Source organism: Triticum aestivum, chromosome 3B, assembly GCF_018294505.1.
Source record: "Triticum aestivum cultivar Chinese Spring chromosome 3B, IWGSC CS RefSeq v2.1, whole genome shotgun sequence".
In the NCBI taxonomy this organism is placed as follows: domain Eukaryota; kingdom Viridiplantae; phylum Streptophyta; class Magnoliopsida; order Poales; family Poaceae; genus Triticum; species Triticum aestivum.
The window spans coordinates 109,495,730-109,520,066 of record NC_057801.1 but is presented as its reverse complement, the minus strand read 5'-3'; the positions used below and the strand labels follow the sequence as shown (position 1 = coordinate 109,520,066).

Sequence of the window (24,337 nt, the reverse complement as noted above, 5' to 3'; positions counted from 1 at the left end):
GCGAAGGGGAGGAGGAAGGTTGACAGTGAAAGAAGAGAGGGGGTGGGTAAGTAGTGGTGGGCAAGGTGAGTAAATATAGGGGGGTGGAGAGGAGGAGAAGAGTGACAGTCATGCCATTTTAACTACAATCTCTTGAATTAGCCATGAACTCTGTGCAGTGCCTGACTCCATGACTTGTGTGCAGATCGAGGATAGCAATGAGATGGGCACAGAGGTGCTCCCGGCCGTTGACAACAAGGGCAAGCAGCCCCTTCACCCAATGCCCGACGAGGTTGAGCTGCCGCCCACCGCCGAGGAAGACCCAAAGACGCTTGAGGGTGGCGACGACGAGGGCATGGAGGAGCCCCCCAGCAACAAGCGCCGCAACTACGGCCACTACCATCACGAGGATGGCCCAACTCACTTCCGCAAGGCCATCCTTGCACCGAAGCTTGAGTGCATTCCCATGCCCCTGGACTTCACCAAGCACTTCGTCTTGGTGCCGACGGAGTTCAAGCTCAGGAACAACACCGGCTGCTCCTGGAAGGTGACGGTCAAGCTGATGAACGGTAGGGTGACCCTGGATCAGGGTTGGGCCACCTACGCAGTCGTTCATCAGAACAAGATCGGCTACATGGTGACGTTCAAGCTCCTCACTCCCGACACCCTCAAGGTCATCATCTTCGACGACGATGGCATTGAGGTCGTCAACAAGTGCGGGAAGCACGACGAAGCCTTCGCCGCCAAGGAGTAGGGCCGGGCCACCTCTTTTGAGCGTACTATCGAGTCTACTTTGAACATGTTTATGGTTTATGCGTTGAACTGTTATGAACTGCGGTACTGCTTATATCTGAATTATGCTAGTTGATGCTCTATTTATACTCTGCTGTGCTTATGATGTGTGCTGCCGAAGTGTGGTGGTAACCTCACCTACTAGCCAAAGAGGTTACCACACATCAGGCCTTGCATACAACCAAACACCATGCCTTGTGTTTGTGCATTAACATGCAGGCAACCAAACACCAGGCAGTGTGGTTCAGCCCATGCAGGTAAGAGGGCATGCAGGCAACCAAACAACATGCACATGGTGCATTTGAGGCTGCATTTGCATAGCCAGGTTGGGTGGAGAAGTGTATACAATGCGGGTACGGTAGCGCATGGCAACCAAACACGCCCATAGCGTCTGAGAGTAGCGCCCCCATCTTCCTCCGACAACATCCCCCGGTGCTAGCCTTCGAGTTTATTTTCCCTCTATCGATGGCCCAACGGTCGCCTCCTTCCCCTGAGCTCCACCCCGCCTCAAAGCTTATGTCCCATCAAGCGACGTCACAAGTATCTTCGTCGTCGTTCAACGAAGTTTACTACCCTCCTTGTCCTCATTCTTCCACCTTATTTTGCGTTTCCATGTGAATGCTTCCCCCTACCCTTCTGACGAGCTCTTTGCATATCCACATATGCCATTCATTGTGGTAGCCTCTTGAATTGTAGGACACGTTTTGATATGTACTCGTATTTTACTTTGCCACATATCTGGTATGCATTTAGGGTTATTGTCTGTTTCAATGGGGTTTTTTTTCGTGATGTGTCACGCTTTGTTAGAAGCCTGCCTAACGTTGCAATATACCCACCATTTTTAAACTATGTAACAACTTTGCTAACCAAATTATTCTAGAAAACATTATAGCTTCATGAATCATAAGGCATGTTTGGTTCCTAGCCATGTCTTATTCTGACGTACATTTAATGGATATTTACGGTTAATTGTTGTTTCCCTGGTTTTGTCGTCACATGTCACACTTTATTAGCAGATCATCTCACTTTGGCATAGACACGCCTTTCTTTCAAACAATGTAACACTATTGCTAACCGAAATATTCCTGGAACGTTGTGCGGCTTCCCGCACTTTATAGTAGTAGAAAGCGCGGGAAAGCTTTGCTCGAACATGAACCAAACATGTCCTCAAAATTCCCATGTAACATAATAACCATCAAGCACGAGGGCATCGCTGTAAAAAAGTACACAGTCGCCCTGTGCTTGCTCCCCACCAAACCTCGGAAGCCGAAACAACCACACAACAAGGCCCATTTCGCGTAATGTTCTCAAAACTGAGACACCACTTCCATCCCGCCCCTAATTTTTAAACAGACAAACTTATGTTTACCTCCCTGGGACCTACCCACCTCGCATATCCACCCTCCAAACCGTCCTTCCCCGCCCGCCTCCTCATGCCCTCTTCTACTTGTATCCTGCACCCGCCAAGCCAGACGCAACACGATCGACCATCTCGCCCACTCGCCTACTCTTCCTCCCTCATCCCTGGTCATCCTCCATCACAGACCCCTAGCCCAGATACAAAAATAGAGGAGCAAGATGCCATCTTCCCAATGCATGAGACGGCGAAGAAAATATCACTGGGAGGAACTGAGATGCAAGCCATGGAATGAGAAATGAGATCATGCAAATGTCTCAAGCCATCTTGGTTGGATCTCTAGGGGGAGTAGTGAGAGAACAAAGCAGGATAGATGTTAGGTAGATGTAGCCAAGAGCCCAACAACCATCATGAACCCAAATAGAGAAAAGGGAAAGGGGCTCAAAGGGAGAAGAAGGAAAAGAACGCGAAACCAGACCTTAGATAACTCACTACTTCCAAAAATGATACCACCGCAATGTTGGTCAGCTCGTAGAGAAGATGGATACGGATCGGAGATTCAACAACAACGCCACCCCAAGCACGACGCATGGCCTCAAATCTTCTTCCTTGCAGTCCTACCAAATCCTTCAACCCAACCACCATGGACGAGATGAGTGGAGGAAGGAAGAAGGAAATGTGATGTTGTTTATTATAGATGGGTAAACACTTAACAACCACTACAGATGCAAATACATGGGGAGTATAGACACGACGGATCAGGAATTGAGCCCCTTTCACCCTCGATCCTCGCGTGGTCGATGAAGCTAACGAGGAAGAGAGGAAGAGGAGTCGGTTGTTGAAACGAGAAAGGAAAGCTCATAGGCAATGGATGAGGGAGGATGGGAAATGAGGAATGACTCCCCCGTGTTGGTGAAGTTTTAGGACGTGTTTGAATCACAACTTATTGCCCTAATGACATAATAGTTTATAGTTTTTACATAGCCTCTTGAATTGTAGGGCGCATTTGGTCTATAGTCACGTATTACTTTTCCACACACATTGGGTGGGTATTGCTTGTTACATACTCCCTCTGTCCAGAAAAACTTGTCCGAGAATCCTTGATTCCCAACTGTCGTAACATGTCATATTTTATTAGGCCAATTCCTCGATTTGTCGTATAGCATCATATTTCGAAACCACATAACGGCTTTGGTAACGGAATTGTTTCTAGAACATTGTATGGCTTCCCGTGGTTCAACGATAGAAATCGTGGAAAGCTTTGCTTGGCCATGAACCAAACATGCCCTCAAAATTCCCAAGTAGCATAATAACCATCTAGCACAGGGGCATCATTGCAAAAAAAAGTACACAAATCGCCCTATGCTTGCTCCCACCAAACCTCAAACCGAGACGACGACCCAATAAGGCTCGCGTTGCACATTGTTCCTGAAACTAAAACAAGACTTCCATTCCCGCCCGTAATTTTCAAACGAGCAAACTTACGTTTACCCCCTGGAACCCTACCACCTCGCATATCCACCCTCCTCGCCGGCTGGTGAAGCCAATGGTGAAGAGAGGAAGAGGATCGGTTGAGGAAACGAGAAAGGAAAGCTTAGAGATAACAGAGGAGAGAGAACGAGAAAAGAGGAAACCCCCATGTTGGTGAAGTTTTAGGACGTGTTTGCAAAAAAAAGTTTGTAGTTTGTACATAGCCTCCTGAATTGTAGGGCACATTTGTTTTATAGTCATGTTTTACCTTGCCACACACATTCATGTGGGTATTCTTTGTTTCATAGGTTTTTGTCGTAACGTGTCACACTTTAGTAGGCTAATTCTTCACTTTCGTCATGTAGTCTCATATTTTCAATCCACATAACCGCTCTAATAACAGGATTGTTCCCGGAACGTTGTACGTCCTCCCGCGGTTTAGCGATAGAAAGCGCGGGAAAACTCTCCTCGACCATGAACCAAACATGCCCGCAAAACTCCCAAGTAACATAATAAGCATTTAGCATGGAGGCATCATTGAAAAAAAGTAAACAAATCGCCCTATGCTTGCTCCCCACCAAACCTTCAAAGCCGAGACGACGACCCAATAAGCCCCGCGTTGCACATTGTTCCTGAAACTAAGACAATACTTCCATCCCGCCCCTAATTTTCAAACAGGCAAACTAACATTTACCCCCAGGAACCATACCCACTTCGCATATCCATCCTCCTCGCCGGCCGGCGAAGCCAACAATGAAGAAAGGAAGAGGAGTCGGTTGAGGAAACGAGAAAGGAAAGCTTAGAGGCAACAGAGAAGAGATAACGAGAAAAGAGGAACGACTCCCCCTTGTTGGTGAAGTTTTAGGACGTGTTTGGATAACAATTTATTGCCCTAATAAAATAAAGTTTGTAGTTTCTACATATCCTCCTGAATTATAGGGCACATTTGTTCTGTAATCATGTTTTACTTTGCCACACATATTCAGGTGGGTGTTGTTTGTTTCGTAGGGTTTTGTCATAACGTATCACACTTTAATTCCTCACTTTGTCGTATAGCCTCATATTTTCAAACCATATAACGGCTTCGGTAATGGAGTTGTTCCTGGAACATTGTATGGCTTCATGCGGTTTAGCAGTCGATAGCGCGGGAAAGATCTACTCGGCCATGAACCAAACATGCCCTCAAAAATCCCAAGTAACATAATAACAATCTAGCACAGGGGCATCATTGAAAAAAAACACAAATCACCCTGTGCTTGCTCCCCACCAAACCTTCATAGCCGAGACGATGGCCCAGCAAGGACAGCGTTGCATAGTGTCCCTGAAACTAAAACAACACTTCCATCCCTGCACCTAGTTTTCAAACGGGCAAACTTACGTTACCCCCTAGAACCCTATCCACCTCGCATATCCACCCTCCTCGCCGGCCGACAAAGCCAACGGTGAAGCGAGGAAGAAGAGTCAATTAAGGAAACGAGAAAGGAAAGCTTAGAGGCAGGGAAGGAGAGAGAACGAGAAAAGAGGAATGACCCCCCCCCCTTCTTTGTTGGTGAAGTCTTAGGGCGTGTTTGAATCACAACTTAGTGCCCTAATAAAATAAAGTTTGTAGTTTCTCCATAGCCTCCTTAATTGTAGGGCACATTTGTTCGGTAGTCATGTTTTACTTTGCCACACGCATTTGGGTGGGTATTGTTTGTTTCATAGGTTTTTGTCGTAACATGTCACACTTTATTAGGCCAGTTTCTCACTTTATCGCATAGCCTCATATTTTCAAACCACATTACGGCTTTGGTAATGGAATTGTTCCAGAAGCGTTGTACGACTTCCTGCGGCTCAGCGCTAGATAGCGCGGGAAAGCTCTGCTCGGCCATGAACCAAACATGCCCTCAAAATTCCCAGGCAACATAATAACCATCTAGTACGGGGGCATCATTGCAAAAAAAGTACACAAATCGCCCTATGCTCCCCATCAAACCTTCAAAGCCGAGACGGCGACCCAACAAGGCCCGCGTTGCACAGTGTTCCTAAAACTAAAACAACACTTCCATCCCCGCCCCTATTTTTCAAACAGGCAAATTTACATTTACCCCCTGGAACCCTACCCACCTCACATATCCATCCTCCTTGCCGACCAGCGAAGGCAACAATGAAGAGAGGGAGATGAGTCGATTGAGGAAACGAGAAAGGAAAGCTTAGATGCAATGGAGGAGAGAGAACGAGAAAAGAGGAATGACTCCCCCTTGTTGGTGAAGTTTGGGTGGGTATTGTCTGTTTCGTAGTTTTTTGTCGTAACGTGTCACATTTTATCAGTCCAGTTCCTCACTTTGTCGTGTAGCCTCATATTTTCAAACCACATAACGGCTTTGGCAACAGAATTGTTCCGGAAGTATTGTACGGGTTCCGCGGCTTAGCGCTAGATAGCGCGGGAAAGCCCTGCTCGGCCATGAACCGAACATGCCCTCAAAACCCCCAAGCAACATAATAACCATCTAGCACGGGGGCATAGCCGAAAAAAACACACACACACAATCGCCCTGCGCTTTGCTTTCTCCCCACCAAAAACAAACACCCCCGAAGCCGAAACGGCGGCCCAGCAAGGCCCACGCGGCACGGCGTTCTCCCGAAACTGAAACAGGCAACACTTCCGTCCCAGACCCTAATTTTCAAACGGGCAAACTTGCGTTTACCCCCCTGGATCCCCGCCCACCTCGCAGACCCGCCCTCCCACCGGCCCCTCCCTTCCCTGCTCGGCTTCTCCTCCTCTACTTGTATCCTGCGCCCGCCAAGCCAAGCCTTCCCGCAGGCAAACACAACCGACCACCTCGCCCACTCGCCGCCTCCTCCACCCTCGCCCCCGATCAGCCTCCGCCGCGGGGGCCCCCGGGAACCCTAGCGGCGGCGCGGGTCCTCCTCCCGGCAGACGCGGCGAAGGCGGGGAGCTCCGTCCAGGGCGTCGGCCGTCGTCCCCGCGCGCGGTGCAGGGGCGCCGAGCTGCGCTGAGGCGCTGCCCGGGCCCGATTCCCCCCAGATCCGAGGCAGGTGAGCTTCGTCCACGGATTGGCCGGTGGAATTTCGTGGGGTGTCCGCGTAATCTCTGGCGAGATGGGTCTCCCGCCGGCGGCCGAGGCCTCCCCGGCTGGGATTTCCGCGGTGGGTTTTGGGGCGACTCTGTGGGCAATTTCCGCTGTTTTCGCTGCTCGCTTCGTCATCTCCTGGCGTGTTTTCGCTCCATCCTTGGAGGATCTCTCTCTCTCTCTCTCTCTCTCTCTCTCTCTCTCTCTCTCTCTCTCTCTCTCTCTCTCTCGCTCTCGCTCTCGCTCTCGCTCTCTCTCGCTCTCGCTCGCTCGCTCGCTCGCTCGCTCCGTGGTTCGGTCGCGTCTGGGAGGTCTGCGGGGGCGTTTTTTGGGCCGCTCTCGGAGAAGATGCGATGGGGAATTTTGCGGCTCTGTGACTTGCACGTTTTAGATGGTCTCTTCTCTATGAGCAGATGTGTGCTTAGGCCGCTTGGATTTTTTAGAACCAGTTCCCGTCGAAGATTTGGTTGCGACGGCTGCCTGCGCGCTTGGAACTCTGAGATTTATGGGTCTAAGTCGTTTCGTTTGTTGAGGTTCTGAGGGGATTTCATCCGCGACTTTTTTTGTGCGTCCCGATCTCTGATGAGATGTTCCCTGGGTTGCGTTTCGTCTATCTGCTGTTACGATTTTGGCTTGGATTTTTGTCGCATGTCTCCCCTTGCCTCTCCGATTAGTATCTGCTATTAGCAATTCTCTTCTTCGTTTCCGGTCATGGATTAATTCTGCTATCCACTTGCGGATCTTATCTAACTCGCTGTTTCTTACATTGCTTTGGACAGCCAAGGGTTTTGGCTATAGGCCATCAAAATTCATCTTTTTTGTTACAGTTCGTCGGACAATTCAGCTCTGGCGGATTTGGATGCGTGAGTGGTTTGATCTTCTCTGAGTTTTGGGTCTTTTGTCGCTTTAGAATTTGCACAGCCGGGTAGATTCCATGAACCTTTGTGTAAATTTGCGTAGTAACATGTCTAGGAGATTCAAAGTCTGTGTGATTGCCTGATTAAAGCTTGTGAAGTGTGGATTTTCTAAATGAAATCCTCTTCAGCTTCGGTTCTTAAGTAGGTCTGGCTTGAACTCTTAATTATGGTTTCCTTCCCCGAAGCTGATAGCCTCGTTGCCCAAATCTGACTAGTGATTACTGTGTAACTGCATAGGTATTAAGTATATGCATTATAAACTACTGCATACTGAGGTTGCTTTTCTGGCTTGCAGCAATATTGGGCGGGTCTCAATTCAAGGACGATTTCAATGGGTCCAGCAAAAGGTTCTCGCACAATCCACAAGATCACAATAAAAAGACACGAGGATCGACAGCATCATGAGGATCCAACTAGTTCAAGCAATGTGAAACTTAAAGTAAGACATAGCAGGACCTGATGATAGATTCATTTGCGATGACCGGTAGTTGTAGCACGAGTACACCACATTTCCCCATTCTTAAGATAACACTTCACTCTAAAATAATATGTTATTCACCTGTTATTTCTCTTGCACCCAAATGTTAGATTTCTCAGAAGAGGAAGAGGTCAGACTTAGATCCCCACTGGAACAGGGATGAGCTGATGCACTTTTATGGAGCCTACCGGCGGCATGGAAAGAATTGGAAAAAGGTTTGGATCTCATATTTCCATCTCTCTGATTTTCTTCTCCCCTAGTACCTTCTGAGGCCTAACAGAAAACTGTTTGTTGAGTCTTTTCAGATCAGTGCAGTAGTTGGCAGCAAATCGGCAGACACTGTAGAAGCTCTTTACTATGTGCATCGGGTGAGTATTTGTTCTAATGTATTAATGTCCTAGTTGCAGAGACTATTATCATGCATCTTCTACAGTTTCTGGGTTCAGCAAACCAAGACGATAATTTGCTGACAGAGAACAGGGCATTATTAAATATCTGGAGGTTATTGAAATTTTGGTTGTAGTATATTTCAGCCTGCAGTGATGTTTCACACTATGATCATTGTTTAAATTGGCATGATTTAATTTGATCAATTAACCTTAATAAAATAGTTATAGACTGACATTTCTTGTTGTAGACTTTCTTATCTCTTCCGGAGTGTGAAGGTACTGCCAGGGGATTTATTGCATTGGCTGCTGGTCATGACAATGCTTTGGTAAGATTTTGATGTTTTACTTGTGTTGGATATTTGAACTGCTGTTTACTTATGTATCTGGTTATGTGAAATCCCTGTACTTTATCTCTCTTTTTGGTTGGTTCCATAACATATGTGAATGTTTGTACCATATAATTATTATGGTTCTTCATAGTTCAGTTCTAGTGTTGCCTGTAAGTACGATATGATACTGTAAGGAGGGCTCTACAATATCTATTTAACTAAAATTGAAATGTACAGTCAACTAAGTGCAAAAGGTGGCGACTGTAAGACAAGTTTTAAAGTGATGATGATTATTACTAACCTTGAGTGCTTATCTTAACTTCTGGAGTGACTTTTGACATTGCATCCGTTGAACCGCTCTTTGCACTTAGTAGGCTCTGAAGTATGATTTTCTACAAATGGATGATTATCCATCAAACATGTGGTTAGCGAAGGAAATACAGCACAGAAAATAAGTGTTAAAGCGAGGCGAATGATAGAACTTTATAAGGAATTTGACCTACTTCTGAATTTGACTAGCATAAAACTTAATAAAACTCTCTCACTGGCAGGAATCTCCAAGTCAAAGAGAAACTGATCAGATGGTTACATCATCTGGGAAGGGACGGAGACGTGGAGAAGCTGCGTGGCAAAAAGAGAATGCAGCACCTAACCCTCACAACGCCTTCACAAATCAGGAAATGAGAATTGCTGGCTTTACATCTTCTTTCAAGAAAAGATACCATGGAGGCAAGTATTGCAAGGCAAATATGCCATGTCCTTTTGGTTCCCTTAAACGTAGTTTTGATAGTTTCATGTTCTTTTTATTTTCAGAACTTGTCAGGTACATCAGTAGACATCCTGTTCGGAAACGTACTCCTCGTGTACCAGTTTTACTTCCTTTGGACATCAATTCTACAAACAAGGCTAATGAAGAGATAAATAATGATGGAAGCTCTCCTGATGGAAGTTCAGGAATCACTGAAGCAAAGGTTGTTCAGGGCCAGACTTTCTTGGAAATCAAAGGAACTGAAGATACTGAGATATCTCAGTCCCAGCAACATTTAAATTTGAAGAAGAGAAGGATTCAGCAAAGCATGGACGAAGGCCAGACCAGCAAAGTTGAGCCTGGTACCACGATGGTGGCTGAAAAAGAAGGGCATAACTTATCTGATTATGAGAGACTTAGTCGGTTATTTTCTCCAGGTATTCTTTGAAACAAATTGTTGCTCTGCCTTGTCATTGGCAACAAACAGAGAGCTTCTTTCTGGAATTAGCGATCATGTGTCATGTGAGTCGTGAATACTGTGATATGATACATTTCTGAAATGATGCATAAAATGGTCTGATTTATGTGTACTTATTTGGAGATGGAGACTCAAAACTGCCAGTTCAGATGCATAGAAACCAAATAAAATAGTATGGCAACCACTCTAGCTTATTGTCCGAACCGCAGGTCCATGAGCTGGCCAAGGAAACACAGTCTAAATGAGCAACAACTTAATTTTTGCTGCTGCCTAATTGCTTTTCAGCATAGCTTCCTGGTCACATGCGATTAACCCTCGTTAGCAATGCTTAGTACTACTAATAATTATCAGCAGTGTAACATTCTGACTACTGTTTTTTTCAGAGGAGATGATGGTCTTAGATGTGTTGGAGAGTCTGGTGACTGTGCCCAATGAAACGTCACAGGCCAAGATTAATAGTCCTTCAGGTTCGCCAAATTTCTCCTAATTCATCTTTCCAACTACATTATCTCAGGAATGTTGTTAATGGCCTATCCTTCCCCTTTTCCATCTAATGATCCAGGTACATGTGGAAAGATAATTTCTGCATCATGTAACACACAGGAGGAAGGGCTTTCTCCTGTCGATCAATCTAAACAAACGAAGCAAGATAGTGATTCCAGTGCTTCAGAGGAAAGGAAAAAAAGGAGAAAGAAGTTACCAGATGAAGAGGTAAGATATTGTGAATATTTAACTATGTTGTATGCATGCTGTGAATCCAAATTTTAGAAGGTCCCTTTCCGACTCATACAGAAGTAACAGAACATAAAATTAAGTCAATTCATTGATTTTCCTAATTTGAGCTAGCTGTCTTCTGTGGCAGCTTCTATTAGTTGTACTTGTCTTCATGCTGTCGGCATTTACAGTTTGAAAGATGTTTTGATTCTTCAATTAGATGCTTACCATTCTTGTATTTCAACTTTATTATGCAATTGATCAGTACATTCATAAAATTTTATGCTAGTTATTCATGGGATGTCATCCCTTATGGGTTTCTAATTGGGCGTCCATTTGTTATCAATTTTCCCACTATTTCCTTGTGGTTATTCCTTTGAAGTGGACCTTAAAAAACTGTAAACATATATGTGTTCTTTTCACTATCGCTCCAGTTAGTCTAATGGCAGTTCCATTTTGTCATACTCTTCCCACAGGTGCTGGCTGAAGAACAAATCAGTTCTGGTAATACTTCAGTTATACCACAAGCATGTCAGCTTGATGCCACGGAGCAGCCCTCCTTGAATTCTGACTTTGAGAAAGAAGCAATAGATATACCTGAATCAACTGCAAATATTTGTGCTGAAGTATCCCCTGATGCACCGATGGAAATTGACCCTCAAATAAATATGTCAAGGAAGAGCAAAAGAAAATCCAAAGTACAATGCAAAAAAAACTATGTGTTTTGCAATGAAGGTGCCGATAATTTACAGGTACATTTATAATTTATCATTGCTGCAGATTTATATATTATTATGGGAGACATGTTTCCTAACTCGCAAGTGTTCACTATTTTCAGGCAAAGAAATTGCTGCATTGCTTGTCATCTGAATCACTTCGTAGATGGTGTACATACGAGTGGTTCTACAGCGCAGTTGATTATCCATGGTTTATGAATAATGAATTTGTGAACTACTTAAATTTTGCAAAATTGAGCCATCTTTCAAGGCTCACTCGATCTGAGTGGAGCACAATCCGAAGGTATTAACTTGCAAACCCTGGAAGTTGTAGCATTGTTTCTTTGTCTGTTTGCATATATGTTGAAAGATTTTTTTTATCTGCAGTTCTCTCGGCAAGCCCCGTCGCTTTTCCAATCATTTCCTGGCAGTAGAAAAGGAAAAACTTGAGGATTATCGACAAAACGTTAGGAAATACTATGCTGAACTAAGTGATGGCTTGCGGGATTCTCTACCAACAGACCTTGCTCGGCCTTTTTCAGTTGGCCAGCATGTCATTGTTCGTCACCCGAGTACCAGAGAACTTGCTGATGGTAAAGTGGTAATCATGGAGCGGGATTGTTACAAGGTCCAGTTTGATAGCCCTGATCTAGGTGTTGATATAATTAAGGTATGTATTTGTTATTTTTATTTTCTTCAACAATTATCTGTATACTTGTTACATTTTGTTGGCAATTAGACATTTAGAAATGAAGTGTGCCGTCTATCTATGTGGCAGAATAGGTCAGCTATTGGTTTTGCACTGTAGAAAGGAAGAATAAGCTTTCCTAGTCTGTAAACATGATTACCCTTCCAATGTGGAAGCTTTTGGTCCTTGACATACAAGGACTATGACCATGTTAAGCAGTTTCCATTGAAAAGTACTAATTTGGCGACAGCCTTCAGTAGATGTGGTTTTAATACATGCCAATTTATTTTTTGTAATTTGGCATGCAACCATGTGTGCACTTTTGCTATGTATTCCTATTAGTTATATTCCTATCATGAGAAGCACATGTACTTCCTTGATGTAGTCATTCAAGAACAAGGTGAATGCTATATTTTTGTACCCAGAAATGCATAACTGAACTTATTCTTTTCCAGGACACTGATTGTATGCCTGTAAACTGGTTGGATAATCTGCCTGACGATCTCAAGAAGAGGAGCTCCCTCTCAAATAATGCACACCGCAAACCGGATTTTGAGCACATTCCGGAGCTTACTTCAAAGGAGAGCTGGGGTAATATCATGAATGACATTTCCGTACCTGAGTCGTCCAGTAGTCGACAGGTAACATCAGATGAACAGCATAAGGTTTTATTCTGTCCAAATTTATATTTTCTAAGGAGCGTAGTTATTAGTCAAAGTTGAATATGCAGTGCTTATATGTAAGTTAAAGCTAATATATACTCCTTCCGTCCGGAATTACTTGTCTTAGATTTGTCTAGATATATCTAGATAAATCCAACACAAGCAATTTGGGAAGGGGGTAATATTTATGATCATGGACATCAAATACTGCTTGGTCCTTGAACTGTTCTATAGAATCCAATTACTTGTGATTGTAGTAGTACTTCAGGGCTAGTTCTGATTAATCTATTTATCGACAGGCTTCATCTTCTGTGGGCGGTGAACTGCTACCCAGCAAGAGTACCACCATTTGTAGATCTACACTGCCACCATTCCACCCACTCCAGTCCGCCGCCGACAGTTTACAATCAAGGGGTCGCTCAAACAACAACAGTGGTCAGAGTGATGAACTGGATTCTCATGTTACTGCATTTGTCCAGAAATCGCTTAAACAAGCCAAACAGATGGTTGGTGAAGTCATGCAGGTAAGTTCAAGTCCTTCTGGCAACTCTCAACTTCTGTGCAGCCACGGTTTCATCGTATTTTTCAACTCAATATGTTGTTGATTTCCGTTGCTTAGGCAAGCTATGGAAATGGTAATGAATCTGGGGAAGAAGCAACACCATGTATAAGCCTGGAATCTGAGTCTACTCTTGATGATGCCCAGCTTCCATCCACCCTGATAGAGAACTGTGTTGCTACAGTTATTGCAATCAAGGTAAAATGTCCACAGATCCCATCTTCTACCATATGATCTATGGTTACTATAGTTTATATCTCGCTTCATCGTCCTTGTCCAACCACGCGCAGGAGCTGAGCGAGCATCGGCACCCGCCTGCCAAGATAGCAGGTGTGCTGGAGCGTGCTTTTTCGATGCTGCGCCCAAGCTGTCCAGAGAACCTCGCGATCTACAGCGAGATAGAGAGCTACATCGCCGTCGTCAAGAGCCAGATACTAGCACTTGTGCCAACAACATCTGGCAATGCAGCTCTGGCAATGTAGTCCCAGATGCGGGAGGGCACACCCAGGGTCCTCCGACGTGGTCCTCGGTGATTGATTCTGGGTGACTTTACCAAGACTTGTGACGGCAAATCAGGGCATCTGGAGTAAGCTCAACTCTCTGCCCTGCCGACATTAGCTTAGAAATGCAGCGTTTTGAGTAGAAAACGTAGCATAGATGTGTTGCTGGCCAATTGTCCAGCTCGCTTGTAATCTCTGTGTATAGAATAAACCCTTCAGGGTAGGTCTGCTTGGCTTGCAGACCTGAACAGTTCATTACTCACAGGAACAATAAGAGATACATGTATTCCCTGTTTTTTTACCAATACAAATTCGGACGGCTGAATTTTGTTATGACGGTGTTGCTAAATCCCACTCACAGTACGTAGTTGGCTGTCTTGAGATCTTACACAGAGACCTGTGTGATTTTTCAAGTTCTTTTCTTACTTTTTATAAATGTTATTTGTAACTAAACATGATGGTGTCTCGAGAATTGGTTAAATCTCAGTTGACTGAGACCTTGCGCAATTGCATCTCAGTGTATTGTGTGTACTGAAATTCAGAGTGACAAGCGCAGCTATCCAGAGAAGTATCCGTCGTACCCAACAACATAAGAAAACTCAAGGACTCCGTATGTATGTATATGTTCACTGCCTACCCAAACACTCAAGAAACTCGGTGTATATTTTACAATCTCTGTCTGCCTAATTCACTGTATGTAAACATATTCTGTATTCCCTGTGCCTATTACACTTACTACTATCCAAAATCTTGCAACTGGTAATAATAATGCTGTCATTCATGTTTCTATTCATCTGTGCTGTATGTATATGAATGTACATTGATCATGTTAGTGCAGCAGCGCAGTCAGGCAGCAAGCACACCCGCCTGTCATCTCCCTCCATCTTGCTGCTGCTGCTGCAGCACGGTGAAGTGGAACTCAATCTGCAGCCGCCGGTGCGGCGCGCCGGCGTCGGCGCACCCGCTCTGCTCGATGTGCAGCTCCTCCCTCAGCGGGATGGCGGCCAGGAACCTCTTGATGAACTCGCCGCAGCACTCCTTGCCGGTGGCGACCACCACCTCCTCCGCCGCCTCGGACGACGGCGACGGCATGGCGCGCATCTCCGACGTGGCGTCGAACCTGAGCATGTAGGCCTTGTCGCAGCCCTCGAAGAGCCGCTCGCCGAGCGTGTCCACCACGTAGTAGCAGTCGCTCTCCGCCTTGAGCACGAAGAAGTGGTCGTTCCAGCTGACGATGTACACGTCGGCCTCGCCCGGGGCGCGCTCGCCGGCGCCGGCGCTGATCTCGCGCCAGATGTCGTCGAACGACATGGCGCCCGACAGCGACGCGAAGCTCTCCGGCTGGAAGAAGCCGACGAAGGCCCTGTCGTGCTCCACGGCGATGGGCCGCGTCCGCGCCGCCAGCACCGTCTCCAGGTCGAAGTGCCGGTTGGGGAACTGCGCCATGTGCGCCTCGTCGTCGCAGAGCCGCCTCCACTCCGACGAGCCGTCCCGGATGAGCGCGTCCAGCTCCGCCCGGGTCGGCATCAGCGGGTGGTTGGCGTGGAGCGCCGCCGCCAGCACGGCCACCAGCGCCGTGCACGCGCTCTCGCCGCCGGCGCTGTCGTCGCGCTGGTCGATGGACGCGAAGAAGACAGGCGTCCGGAGCCGCGTCTCCGAGTCCCTGCTCGTGAACTCGCGCGCCTCCCAGGCATCGTCGTCGTCCCCCACGCAGCATTTGGCGACGGGCATCTCCTGGGAGAGCGACTCCCGGCTCCGCCGCCGCCACGGCAGGAACCGGCGCTTGGACGTGGACCCGGGCTCCGGGCTGGCGCCGCCGCTGGTGCTGGTGCTGGCGCTGCTCAGGCTGACGGTGCTGCTGCTGCTGCTCATGCCACCACTGCTGACGCTGCTGGTGTCCGAGTTGCGCTTGTTCCGGTACACCGCCACCCTGCCCTGCTTCTCGGCGAGGTCGAGCAGCTGCTTCAGGTCAAGAACCTCGTGGTAGGTGGAGCCCCTGTGGATCTCCCTCATCGTCGGGACCGGCGTGGGGTTCGCCCTCGGCTTCTCCCTGAACGAGACGCTCCTCTCCACCTCCGCCGGCGTGCTCAGGTCCACCAGCTCCACGTTCACCTGCCGTTCGTCAAGCACAAGCACACGATTTTCAGGGACCAGGACTCCATTGATGCACTGAATTTATAACAAGCCAGAGCACACGAGAGCACAGTAGGGTTCGGACTCCTACCCTAGATCGGAACCAGCATGACATATACCGAAACCTAAACCGACACAAACTCGTAAACAATTGGAGAGGATGTGCAATGGAATCAAAGGAGAGGGAGGATGTATATGCTGGTTGCTTACATAGAGCATGGCATCACTTGCCCACCCGTCCTTCCTGACCCTGATGGGGACAACCACCAGCTGCTGCAGAGGAGCCCCAACTTTCTGCTGCTGCTGCAGCTGCATCTCCCAGCAGCACTCCTCCAGGCTGATCATGGCTGTCCCGATCTCGTCCAGCCTCACCAGGTCCTTGCCCCTCCCTTGTTCTTGGAATCCCTGCACCACAACAGCAAGCTATTCTACTTAGAGATTTGCCAGCTCCGAATGACCAAAAGCCCACGCATCATACATACACACGGGAATGAATACGACCCCTAGAGAAAGCAGAGATGCCTTGATTCGGTGCCATTGATTCCGCAGTAAGTTTCATGGTTCCTCTGCGTTTTTGCTTAAAAAAGAAGTTTCCAACTTTGGGATGATCCATTGGAGCTGAAAGTCCCAACATTTTTACTTCAAGAAGATGTTCTTGTAATATAGTACAGCTAAGGGAGATTAACTGATTACTGTTGTAACCCTTTTTTGTGATGCACAAGTTTAGCCAACAACCGATTAACCGGAACGGAACAAAAAGGTGACACCACATTGAACCCAACCAACCAACCATCCAGGCATGCACACATCAACGCCGAAAGATACATAACATAACGCACCATCCATCCAAGTATCCAACTATCAACCAAATGCATCTTTAACGTACACGAAAGCGATCTTCGGTAAGTACTGTTAAACCATAACACTCAAGCATAAATGTCATGACTCAACACCTCATGTCATAGATCATGCTATGCTACCTAATAACAAAAGCCTAATAGCCAAAAGTCAAACTTAATTGCCTGGCCAATGGGGGCGCCCGACCTACGTGGCCCCGTCCCACCCGGTGCTTCGTTTCACAGTTTCAAACCTCATGGTGGCATTATTATCATGCCTTTTTTGACGAAATCGCCCGACAGGGAAGTGAAAAAGAAGAGAGGAGAACGCTTCCTGTTCAGCCCGGCACTAGTGCTGGGTTATGTCATGGATTTTGGAGCCATGTGGTTAACGCAGCCATTGACTTCTCTCCCCCAAATGCTGAATTTCCTGACCGCTACTTGGCAAAAAGGTTTGTATTGACCTGAGGCGTTGTAAACTGCGGTCGTCTCAGGCTTGCGATTCACAAGAAATGCTGTCCACGCATTAGGCTTACATAGACGTAATACTAATACATCATCAACGCTATCATTGAGGAAAAATAATGCAAAATTTGGAAGCATTGGTAAAGCATGTTTATAATAGAGCGTAGAGTAAAGTTAATTAGACACCTTAAACAAACCATGTTCGTTCGTTTGTTTGTCTGTCTGTAGATGAAAACGGAGCTAGTAATTATCATACTAGTAAATCTGTCGCGAAGGTAGAAATCGTCAATCGTGTTATTTTCAGCATCGACAATAATCGTGTGTTACTATGAAATGTGCAGGAAAAACTGCAGCTTTGGAAAGAAAATGGAGCGATTGTATTAGAGGACTCTCGAGTATAAGCGAGACGATTGATCTGATGGAGTAAAAATCAAGGAAGAAACGGAGTGGCAGCGGCGGGGAGCACTCACGTATAGGACGGAGAAGAAGACGCCGCGCTCCGGCCGGCCGGCGCCGCCCGCGCCCGCGCCGCCGCGCGGGCTGGCGCTGGGCTCGACGTCGACGCGGAAGCGGTTGGCGTCGGCGGCGGCGTCCCAGCGGACGGCGCCGTCGCCGCCGACGGGCTCGACGGCGGTGACCCCGCGGCCGCCGCGCCTGCCGGTGAGCATCTGCGAGAGCGCCCCGCCGGCGCCGGGCCACTTGACCTTGACGGCGGCCACGGCGGGGGCCGACCACGCGGCCGGCAGGCCCTCGAGCTTGGTCGGGCCGACCCGCACGCCCCGCCGCCGCGCCGGCGACCGCCTGACCACCATGCCGCCGCCCTCCACCTCCGTCCGCCTCTCCCTCCTCGAGCGTCGGTCGGCCGGCCGGAGGCTTTCTCCCTGGACGCGTCTGTCTGTGCGTGTGCGAGCGAGCGTGGTGCGCGTTGTCGCTGGCTGGCGCCGCTCCGAGCCGTTGGCTGGCCTGGGTGGGGGTTGGCTTTTATTAGGCAGCCCAGCCGCAGGCGATCCGGGCATGCGCTGGGCGCGCACGTGGGGCCGGGGTGGCAGCCGGCCAGCCCGGTGGTGCCGGGAAGATTGGACGTGGACGGGGCGTGGGGCCGGACTGCGCACTGCGACCAACCGCTCGCCATGGGCGCCGGACTCCTCTACTCATCACGCGCCAAACCGAGCCGGATCGGTCGACGCGGGAAGCCGCACATGCACGTTTTTCCTCCCTCCGGCGCATTTGTTTTGGTTAAAAACGTTTTTTTGTGCTCTCCCCATGATTGGCGATTTCTTTTGGAGGCTTTTCCTATCATTGATGCTGTTGGTGGGAGTGTTCGCTTGGATTTGCTCCTGCCTTGCGGATCGCGCGCGATACGATTGATTCTCGGTCCCGCGCCGCATCATTCATGCTGAATTATTATTGTGCGTAATGCGTGCTTTGGTGGAGGAATGGTACTGGTGGTTACAGTGCTTTCGCCGCTGATCGCTTGCAATTATGTGGTGCTACATGGTACACTTGAGAAACCTAAGAAGAAGTGTTTGGATTATTATCAAATTCCAAATGTTGACCGATGGCTAATTTGGTAGTGCGCAGGTTATGTTTACGTGGAATTATTGCCGCTGTGGTATCTACAGCTATTCCACGTGGTCGTAATCATTTACGTAAAAAAAAAACATGATTGTGATCTTGTAGTCTATGATCACTGATGATTTGTTGTCATGTTAAACTATTGTGCGTGCTGTGGTGGAAGAATGTTAGTTACAGGTAGCTCCGTAATCACTTGCGATTATATTTGGCTTAACAATGTTCCGCTGTTTTTCTACTTCTGCCTAAGGCGAAATATTTTGACTATCAAATTCAAATGTCGGCCAATAATTATCGACAAGGGGTGCTCTCTCCTTTAAGCAGTACATAGTGCGTGTTGTTTTTACTCGAAAATATGAATGTAAGAGGATCTACAGCCGGACTCCTCAAATTGACCAGGCGGAGGCAGGACCACTGACCAGACAGTAGGGAGAAGCAAAAAGTTGACCGAATCAGACCTCTCTAAACCTCCCTAAATGGCTGGGGTGTTCGGCACTTCTCATAATCATCACATAGGATTGGGTCCCAGTTCTTTTGCCAGAATCTGGGGTTTCTCCCAGAATCCGACCCCTACCCAGCTTTTTCCAGAATCTTCGGGCTCCATTTGTTTTACAATCCTATCTAGTTAGGGTCTAATTTGATAGGATTGTAAAATAAACTGGGCACAAAGATTCTGGAAGAAGCTGGCAGGGGTCGGATTCTGGGAGAATCCTCAGATTCTGACAAAATAGTTGGGCCTGGGTCCATCACAAAGCATTTTTTTTCTTTATTACTCTTTTCTTTCTCTCTTTTCTTCTCCGTCCTTCAAGAAAAAAATCACATGCATGTGACCAACCGGACGTTGACCGGGCACGTTCGTGGATATTTGAGGGACCAAATTTGTAGTCCGATGCCCTAACCGAGTATAAAAGAAATTACAATGCCTACAGCACCGAATGTATCCCATACTTAGTTTTTTTAAGGTATATCTGCTCGTAGTTAACCATGATCTTTAGCTACATGGCGCTTTGTTGTATTGTACTCCCTCTGTAAACAAAGATAAGAGCGTTTAGATCACTATTTTACATAGGGAGTACTTATGAACCAGACTGATTCTGGGGCAGAAGACGACACGCCCGCACGAAAGTCAATCCTTGAACACATGGCCACTATATAGCCTATACACCAAACAATAATAATGAAATAAAAGTCAATTCGCTGAACATGGTTAACAAACAGCCTGCTGCACCGTCGCCCAGGCACAGCAGACACAGGTAACTGGATCCAATCGATCGACCGTGTGAGCTGTAGGCGCATGTGTACAGCTAGCCGGAGCTGGGGCTGGGGCACGTACCCGCGACCACCCCGCGAATGCGGAGCCGCTCGTTCCCACACGGGCCTAGCCAGCCAACCCGGGGCGGGGGGTGCAGATACAGCGTCGGTTGGCTGGTCGGGGTCCCGGTGGTTGCTCGGCTTCATTCATCGCTCCCTTCTATGGCCAGTCCTTCCTTCTGGCGGGACTCCGATCCGACACCGCGTACGCCCATGTGACCGCGACCGCCTCGTGCTCACCTGCGTGTAACAGGCGGGTGAAATCGCCGGAGCCGGCCGTGCGCGTGATTGATGCGCCACCGTTCGTACGCGCGTACGGACGGCCGGTAAGAGAAACCCAGGTTGATTATTGTACTCCTGGTAGTACTAGTATTATTCGGGTCTGACCGGACCAGACCTGGCTGGTTAGGTTAGCAGACTACCGGGGCTGCCATGACACGGTCAGCTCTGTGGTCAGATCGAAGCCGTGGCACGGACGGCGTACGTTTTGCTAGTAAGACTATGCTGGTCAATTGGGTAGCCGCACGTCATGCGCGGAACGGAACTTGTCAAGGTTACAGAGGTGGTAGTACCGTATTATGTGTGCTACTTGGCACGATTGACTGTGCGGATCTTCACCGCCGTACGTATGTGTGCGTGTATCTTTTGGGCACACCTTCGTCCATTTCGTACCGTTGCGTTCCAAGATGTTTGGCCAGTGGCCGGCGTCTTCTGGCTACACCTGCCAATAAAACACGGCGGATTTAGAATAGCTATAATGGACATGCAGAACTTTTATTTTCTACCACTATACAAACGCAGATGCTCACATACTTATCGCTATGAACACACGCACACATACTTCTATGGAAACCTCTGAGATACTGAGCTGGCATAACATCTTGAAATTGACAAAGTCGTCATAAGTGCCTCGTAATCGACGAAAACGTCTTTCCCTACTAAACGAACATCGCTGAAAAGGCTGAAACAAATCAAGAAAAATGCGAGCACAAGTAACAAGTGTCCAGTCTAGGACTTGAACCATGGTGGGCTGATTCCTACTCGTTGTAGCGTAGTCGAACCAACTTCTCTTTCCCCGTGGTTCACTCGAATGAATCGTCATGTCTTAGTTGCAGCGGCGCCTCCAAAATATTTGCACGTTACGAGGCTTCTGTCGCGCTATTTGAGCAAGGGAGACGTGGTGGCTAGGTTTTTGGAAATTTTGAACTGATCTTCTGGGGGAGATTATTGCGCCTTTCCAAGGTGGGATTCCAAAAGATATCAAAATGCTGGGAGAGGGGAAAGGATTCCCCTCTTAGCCTGCAATACTGCGTCTAGGGGTAGTGGGAGCCCAATGTCCTGGCAGGTCCAATCCTTTCAAGGCGGTCGGGTTGGTTTATCTTTGACATGTCGTTTCGGACCACGCTCCCTTCCCGCAGTTTACGTCTTTTGTGTGGTAGCACCTTGTGTGCTGGCGGTCTCGTGTGGAACTCGGTCTCTATGAGGAGCAACTTTGGCATTCTCTCGCTGGCAACCTGGTTGTGTCGTGCACATTCAGGTTTTAGGGTGAACCACTTTACCTTGATGATGTGACGTCATTCGATCCGGGACGAGAGGGTAGGTGCGTATTTTGGGGTCTCAGATGAATGGCATTGTATCGAGGTTGTTCCATACATGAGTGGGCAAGGCCTCGTTTCCTCTCACGATTGCGTCTTCCCCAAGATTATAAGGATTTATTGGAATAGGTCGTGGTGGTGGACGTTGACCTGGATGGATCAAGATGATCTTCATGTTTCTTTCTTAGCTTGCTTGTGATTCGTTTGGCCCATGGGCTATTCTGTTCGCACCTTGTAACAGCCAGCCGCCTATTTCAACTCTTAGGTTATTCAGTATGCAAAGACCTTGTTAATCAGTACATCAGTGATACGAAAAGCAAGCATTCTTCTCCAGCTGATGTACCAATCACTACTACTTAATTAGTGAAAGATACGTTGGGCTCTTTTCAATTCTCCACCAAGAGGTGGGCAACTATTTCTTTTAACACTAGACTTCAGATCGACCTCCTATTGGTTTCTTCTCGGTCTCCTCAACTAGCCGCCTGGGGTTTTATGACTTATGTGTTTCCTTGTTCTTATCTTTGTAAATTGTAAGACGTTGATTGTTGTTATCCTGGTCGGTTGATGGGCTCACCTCGTGTCTTCGTTAAAAAGAAGTATTTTGACAACATGGTGTGTGAAACATGACCATCAACCAATACATCCTTGTATGAATAAACTATTTTATGGATTTTGACAACTATGTCACATGCTTTGTGATTCCTAATCAACACAAGAGACCATTCCAAGAACATTATTGAGTAAATAATCAATACCATTTCAAAAGTCTACCCCCAAATCCTAGACCATCGCCTTCATTGTACACAAAAAGATATAGCAAAAATGGTGCAGAGGAATTTGCGAGCACAAGCCGGCAGAAAGTTGTGTTCTTCAATAGAGGTGCTTGCATGGTGGTAGATGGCCGCACGACACATTTGTTGAAGTATACTTGGCTAGGGGATGCACCCATGGCCTTAGAGCATCTACGACCGGACTCGGCAAATCCGGCCCCTCAAACACCCGCGGGATGCGTCTGTGGCACTAACCGGGCACCCTTCAAATAATGCAATCCACATCCGGACACCTTTATTGTCATATCTCAAATTCATACAAACTCAAGCAACTACGTCAATGCACACACATTGTCCGATTATGCTTTCGAGCGAGGGCACACATGTTCCTCCGCTGTCGTTTTTTCACAATGCGGGCGCGAATGGCTTCCTCCTTTGCGGCCGCCCGCGCGGATGCATCAGCCGCCTCCGTCGCCTCCATTTCCATCGCGATACGGGGCTCGGCGACCCTTATCACCTCCTTCCCACGGCGGGCCGCCCGGTCCCGGCCGGACTCATAGTCTGCCCGACTGGTGATGTGGAAGAAGAGGGATTCCGGCTGCCGGGACCGCATGGATCCAGCCCCGGAGGACCCCGAGCGCCCGGTCCTAGTATGACTCCCCTCTCCCGGCACGCCCTACAGGGGCCGGCGGCCTCCCCCTCCCTCCTTTATATACGGGGTAGGGGGGCACCCTAAAACACACAAATTTCTCTTAACCGTGTGCGGTGCCCCCTCTACAGTTACACACATCGATCATACCATCGTAGTGCTTAGGCGAAGCCCTGCGCTGGTAACATCATCATCACCGTCGTCGCGCCGTCGTGCTGATGGAACTCACCCTCGTCCTCAACTGGATCAAGAGCACGAGGGACGTCATCGAGCTGAATGTGTGCTGAACGCGGAGGTGCGTACTTTCGGTACTTGGATCGGTTGGATCGCGAAGACGTTCGACTACATCAACCGCGTTACAAACGCTTCCGCTTTCGGTCTACGAGGGTACGTGGACACACGCTCCCCTCTCGTTGCTATGCATCACATAGATAGATTTTCCGTGATTGTAGGAATTTTTTTGAAATAGTACATTCCCCAACACGTATGCGCCTCATATTTGAGCTGGATATGAGGGATGCCAATCAGTCGAACGTTTGAGGCCCGTTTGAGGCGTCCGTTTGGTTTAACAAAACGTGACCAGGTGACCCATCCAAACGTTTAAGAAGGGTCTAGACGCCGGCTGTAGATGCTTTACTACCCGTCTCTCTGTAAAGAAAACGAGCACGAGCTAGCTAGCTATACCTATAGCGGCATAGCGTCTACTTGCCGGCAAAACATGTACATGTGCGTGTGCACACAGTGCAGATCATTGGACGGGTCACGTGTGACGTGAACGTCTCCGAGATGCAATTTAATCAGCAGATCACTTTGCGGACATTTCGCCTGTGGTGATCTCACAAGGACGCCAAATCAACTCGCGTGGAGACCAGATCGGGGCCGTGGGTACGAAGAAACATGGCAGGCAGGATGCTTTTACTAGAAGCCAATTGCACACGTGGAGTCTACTTTGCAAGGAAGGTAACACGACGACGACGACGACGACGACGGCGACACGGTCCGAATTCCGTAACGGCGTGCACGGTCACGGATTGCGCGCACGGGATATGCTTCGGACCCAAGCAAGTTACAGCGAGTCAGGCAGTTTCTTCCGGCCGTGGATAAAACGAAGGCTTCCGGCTAGGCTAGCCCCGCACGGGATTACTTGTAGACTAGA

General features: G+C 48.0%; 2 protein-coding genes across 3 annotated transcripts; one reads left to right on the top strand and one right to left on the bottom strand.

The window, feature by feature from the left end:
* Positions 1 to 6,376: 6,376 nt before the first annotated feature.
* On the top strand, positions 6,377 to 14,183 carry LOC123068892 (protein ALWAYS EARLY 3). 2 transcript variants are annotated; one of them, XM_044491573.1, is made up of 16 exons: positions 6,377 to 6,637; positions 7,885 to 8,028; positions 8,178 to 8,282; positions 8,373 to 8,435; positions 8,705 to 8,782; positions 9,337 to 9,514; positions 9,599 to 9,970; positions 10,395 to 10,478; positions 10,574 to 10,722; positions 11,202 to 11,477; positions 11,564 to 11,745; positions 11,829 to 12,111; positions 12,585 to 12,770; positions 13,091 to 13,315; positions 13,411 to 13,548; positions 13,641 to 14,183. In XM_044491573.1, exons 2-16 carry the CDS (start codon positions 7,921 to 7,923, stop codon positions 13,830 to 13,832), a joined length of 2,619 nt encoding a protein of 872 aa, XP_044347508.1. In that variant the 5' UTR covers positions 6,377 to 6,637; positions 7,885 to 7,920; the 3' UTR covers positions 13,833 to 14,183. The 2 variants fall into 2 exon arrangements, with proteins under 2 accessions (XP_044347508.1, XP_044347509.1); XM_044491574.1 differs by having other exon boundaries at positions 6,383 to 6,633.
* Positions 14,184 to 14,495: 312 nt separating this feature from the next.
* LOC123068893 (uncharacterized) lies at positions 14,496 to 18,315 on the bottom strand. The gene is made up of 3 exons (XM_044491576.1): positions 17,755 to 18,315; positions 16,194 to 16,388; positions 14,496 to 15,962 (listed from the first exon to the last, which is right to left on the bottom strand). Exons 1-3 carry the CDS (start codon positions 18,298 to 18,300, stop codon positions 14,721 to 14,723), a joined length of 1,983 nt encoding a protein of 660 aa, XP_044347511.1. The 5' UTR covers positions 18,301 to 18,315; the 3' UTR covers positions 14,496 to 14,720.
* Between the last annotated feature and the right edge of the window lie 6,022 nt (positions 18,316 to 24,337).

What these genes read in the sequence shown, in the direction of transcription:
- LOC123068893 (XM_044491576.1), bottom strand. Translation starts at nt 18,300, where the DNA reads ATGCCCGGATCGCCTGCGGCTGGGCTGCCTAATAAAAGCCAACCCCCA. An exon ending in TCTTCTTCTCCGTCCTATAC is followed by an intron (nt 16,389 to 17,754) that starts GTGAGTGCTCCC and finishes GTTGTGGTGCAG; the next exon opens with GGATTCCAAGAACAAGGGAG. An exon ending in CAAGTGATGCCATGCTCTAT is followed by an intron (nt 15,963 to 16,193) that starts GTAAGCAACCAG and finishes GACGAACGGCAG; the next exon opens with GTGAACGTGGAGCTGGTGGA.
- LOC123068892 (XM_044491573.1), top strand. Translation starts at nt 7,921, where the DNA reads ATGGGTCCAGCAAAAGGTTCTCGCACAATCCACAAGATCACAATAAAA. An exon ending in CTCTTTACTATGTGCATCGG is followed by an intron (nt 8,436 to 8,704) that starts GTGAGTATTTGT and finishes TTCTTGTTGTAG; the next exon opens with ACTTTCTTATCTCTTCCGGA. An exon ending in TAGTCGGTTATTTTCTCCAG is followed by an intron (nt 9,971 to 10,394) that starts GTATTCTTTGAA and finishes TGTTTTTTTCAG; the next exon opens with AGGAGATGATGGTCTTAGAT.